The following is a 4,582-nucleotide window of genomic DNA, read 5'->3' on the forward strand; positions in this document are numbered from 1 at the left end:
AACCGCTGCTATCGCACTCCGATATCAATCCACTTCCCTCCTCATTTCTCCAGCTATCTTTAGCAGATGAGAACACACGTTTTGATGTAGGATCCACCGAAGAATGAAGATCCACCTCTATTCCTCTCGTTGCACCTGCCCCTTGAAAGCAGCGTAGTATATGCGTGATCTCTTGAGGGACTGCAGAGTGGCTCTCCAGCATATCATTGCTACTGTCTGCTTCTATATCTGCTCCCATGTCCAGCAGCTCCGCCTGCTTTAAACCCTCTCTCTCAGGCCTGCTGACGACCCCATTGCGCCTGTGCGGATTGATGGCCGGACCCAAGGCCTCGTCTCGAACTTTCCTCTTCCTGCTGCTCTCGGGTACCTTGCTGTGGGATCTCAGCTCTTCTTGAGCATACGGAAGATCAGCTGCCTCCTGCAAACTCCAGTCATCTGTGGGACTGACATCAGAAAGAGTCATTTCGTTGTTCCTGTGGCAAAAGCTTTCTTTTTCTCCAGCTTGCAATACGCCCGGACTTCTTTCCGCATCCCCATCCGGTCCGGTGGATTTCTCTCCGATTGAGAGGTGATGATCGGGCTTATGGACACACTCACCCATCACATCTTTCACCTTCCACTTTTCTTTTAGGTCTTCATCTTCAGAGAGCAGGATTTTGTCTTCAGAGCCATCTAGTAGAGTTTTAACTTTCTCAGTGTCTTGTGAATAGGATTTCTTTGATGCACACAAAGGTTGCACTGGCGGCCTAACCTCTAAATCATTGGACTGCGAGTCAGAGGAGTCAAGATAAAGCTTTTCTCGCATTTCGAAAGGTGCGTATTGGTCCTGGTGGACGTCTACATCAAAGCTGCTAAAAGACAGGCCTTTTTCTAAAGGGTTCTCCATATCAGGTAAGGTCTGGCCTGGTCTGCTGAACTTTGAAACAGCATCTTCCCCAAGCAAGGAAGGCAGTTCGTTTGGCCACGTGCCTGCAAATATTCTCCTTGAGTCACTTATGTCTGCTGGTCTCCCTTTGCCTTTGTCAAGGCAGCCTTCATCTCTACTCTGGCTATCTGGATCTGGCTCAGGACTCTCCTGCCCGGGGGACAGAACGGCAGAGGGTATTTGACAGAAGGACGTTGAAGGGAGAATGCCTTCAATGTCCACACATTCTATGTAGATAAACATTAGCAAATAACTAAAATAAACCAAATAACTACGTATACACACCCTTATATATCTAAAGTAGAGATATATACTTACTTAATACACAATTTTGTATATAAATAGGTGTGTAAGTTTGACAACTTGAAATTACATCTATAGGAAAATGCTTGAAGTGAAGGCTAGAGGCCTTCAACTCAGAAAGTTGAAGAGGTCTGTGCCTTGAGCAACAACACAAGGCCCCATCTTTCCCCACAGAAATTTCTCTCATTACTGGCTAAAGGAAGGTGGAAATTATTTGCTGTCATTTGGGATATAAAGGGAATTTGGTTACACTGCAGATACTAACAGCAAAGCAGACTAACCTCACACATCTAAGCCTATGTTCACTGCCAGGATATCATAGCAACACACACGTGGACGCTGCATAAACACCATTTGTTGTCCTCTCCAAGGAAGGAAATCTTACAGCACTCCAAATATCTGCCAGTAAGATTAGTACCAGCCAAGGATGCTGGTGCTGAGGCCGGTGCCACATCCTTCTCAGCAAAAGCATCACAAGGCTGCAGCACCCCGACTCTAGGTGTGTCCTCCTAAAGGAAAGCTTCCCAACTTCTGTGGGTTTGTGAGCCCACTTCTGTTGGATTTTCATCAAACTCGCAACCCTGCTGGACAGGATCCCTTGTCAGGGCATCGCTGTTCCGATCCCAAAGCAGCAACAGCACAGACCCCCTAACTCACAGCCACTCGTCCATCCTCCGCCCGGCTCTCCCCAGCAGCACTGCAAGCAGAGTCTACTCACGGTGGGTCGCTTCAGTGACTGCTTCTCCTTCTTGTCCTTCTTCTCCTTCTTTTCTTTCTTCTTCTTCTTCTCTTTCTTCTTCAGGCTGCCACGTGCCAGCAGTTTCTCTCGCTCCTGGATGACAAGCTCTCTGTAGTGGTCATCACAGGGGTGCTCCCACATGGACTGGCCGTTAGCAAAGTTGAAGTAATAGATATCACCAGTGATATCTTGGCTGTGTGGCAAAAAGAGCATGAAAAGATGAAAGAGCGCATACAAATACAGCCGCACATACCAGAACATTCTTACTGCATCACGTGACCACCTTACGCTCCATGAGGAGGAGCATGACATCTCCAAGAGCCCAGAGATGCATCAGTGTGAGGAAGCAGCTCTCCTTGAGATCACTCACGTCCTTATCCAACTTCCCAAACACACCTTCCCCTTCTTCCACAACCCCACAGACACCTCAGCTCCCCCACCCACAGCAAGTACATCTGTTGTGGCATTACCCCCCCTCCCCAGCCGGTACCCTGCTCTGCCACCGAGGTGGGCAGCACCCAGCTGGGGCACGGGAGGCCCCGAATCTAACGGGACGGCTGCTGACAGGGCTCTCACCAGGGCTTCCACTCAGGCGGTAACGGGGCCACTATGCCTTCCCTGGCCAGCCATATCAGCTCCGGCTCCTTCTCAGGGTCAATCCCGATCTCCCGTGCAAAATCCTGGATTTCTAGGAAAACAGAAGAGAAACCTGGGGAGACGGTCTACACCAGGCACTACACAATAAAGCCAACCTCCTCAGCTAAAGCAATGGGCGCACTGGGAAGTCCGGATCCTGAAAAGAAGCTGCTCAAAGCTGCCAGCGAGCACATGCTACAAGGCTGGTAAAGCAGGGAGACAGACTGCAAAACGGCGTTTATCTTTGCAACCGAAAAGCTAGTTTTTCAGCTGTCTCCTAAGAAATCCCATTTATTTTACCCTCTCCACCCACACTCTCTGCGAGTCCCGTTTTCTTAATACAGCTAGAAGTAACTTGCATGCTTGAATCCCTCATCACAGGTCCTAGGAGGACAGCCACCAGTTACCTTGCTCACTGGGAATGTATGTCTCATCATAGTCTTCTTCTAGGATGAGCTGGTCACCAATGCGCACCATAGCTCCTGCCATGGCTCCCTGCACCTGGCAGCATGAAGGAAGCAACACAGAAATCACAACGATCAACTGCACTCAGAAGTAAAGCTTTCTCAGCAGACAGCGCGTGGCAGAGCCCCGCAGGGAACTTGGCACTGGGGCTGTGGAAGAGAACAAGGTGCGCTGGGGCTGCCAAGCACGGGTGCAAACGGGAAGGGCACAGAGCAAAGGCAGCCAGAACTGATGGATTCCGGCAAAAGCAGGAGGACACAGCTATAAGCGCTGGGCAGCTCAAAGTCAATTAACAGCACAAAGGGAGGGGAAGAAATATTATGTTATTTACAAGCACGTTTCCCCACCTCCCCTACAAAAGGTAGAGGTTGCTGGCCCTTAGTTTTGCTTTAAGATTTATTCATTTGGTAACGAGGCACTTGAGCCCACCTGCCGGCTGGGTGCTGCTTGGATACACCACACAGGGCACACCAGCGGTTCTCCACTCTACAGTCCAACACCCACCCGGAGGCCAAGGGGGAAGAAGTTGCCCCAGTCACAACGCCCACAGCCACGAAGGAAGGAAAACGCACGACAGGGCAGAGCTCTCCGCTCTGCTTACAGGGCTCTTTCACGGCACACAGCAAAACTGAATCAAAGACCTTCTGCACGCACTTCTTAGGGGTTGCGGAGACAGGCAGCAGAGCTGAGGCAGCACAGAAGTTATAATCGGACCCCCCAGGCTCTCAAGCTTCTACAGAAGAGATGAGCACTTGCTTCAGGGACTTTTTAAAGAGGCAAAAAATAAGCTGAAATGAGAAAGGGAAAAAAGAGAAAGGGAAAAAGCGGTTTTCCCAGAGCACGGCACAGCTTTGTGAGAGCAGTCCCTGGGCTGAATCAGCACTGCCCAGGGAGAAGGCAGCTTCTCCCCACACCCGGCTTGCCTTGGCCTCTCTCACCTGCCCAGAGGACATTTCAGAACCTACAAAAGGATCCTGATTTAATGTGCTCCACCTGTGGAGCATTGCTTCCCTATTTAGCTCAAAGACTCTAGGCAGCAATCCGGCCCCACCACAGCTGGGCCCATTTACCGTTACCACCCATTTTCCACCAGTTTAGGCAGCTGTAAGTTAATTTCCCCAGCCCAACCGTCCCCACCAGTGGCTCTGCATGGCCGCATTTGGCCAGCATTAGCCTCACAGAGCCAAGGGGCTGAGCGGGCTCCCAGGGCAGCTGCCCAAACGCCAGCACAAGCGGAGGGGAGGCCCTGAACCCCCGGCAGGAGAGGGGACAGGGCTGTTCCTTCCGCTCCCTGCAGGAGCTCAGCTGCTCGAGCACCGTGGAGTGACGAGGGGCGACCAGCCCTCGCCCTGAAACCCCAAAATACTGAATGCGTTGTACCAATACTCAGTACCATTCCTGGCGGGGCTCGGGAGGTCGCGGTGCCTGCCAGGTGTCCGAGCGGCGACTGCAACGCGCTGAGCAGCACTAACACGATAACGATGGCCGCCTAGAGCGGGACCGCCACATGGCTA

At 51.5% G+C, this 4,582-nt stretch overlaps 1 protein-coding gene across 1 annotated transcript in view; it reads right to left on the bottom strand.

Annotated features, from left to right (window-relative positions):
- CEP164 (centrosomal protein 164kDa) overlaps window positions 1-3,098 on the bottom strand; it is a 44,896-nt gene extending 41,798 nt beyond the window's left edge. The window contains 3 exon segments of the mRNA XM_009894742.1: window positions 1,947-2,160; window positions 2,544-2,655; window positions 3,011-3,098. Coding sequence (XP_009893044.1) covers window positions 1,947-2,160; window positions 2,544-2,655; window positions 3,011-3,092 — 408 coding nt within the window. The 5' untranslated portion in view covers window positions 3,093-3,098.
- Window positions 3,099-4,582: the final 1,484 nt, after the last annotated feature.

Source organism: Charadrius vociferus, unplaced genomic scaffold, assembly GCF_000708025.1.
Source record: "Charadrius vociferus isolate BGI_N301 unplaced genomic scaffold, ASM70802v2 scaffold241, whole genome shotgun sequence".
NCBI lineage: Eukaryota > Metazoa > Chordata > Aves > Charadriiformes > Charadriidae > Charadrius > Charadrius vociferus.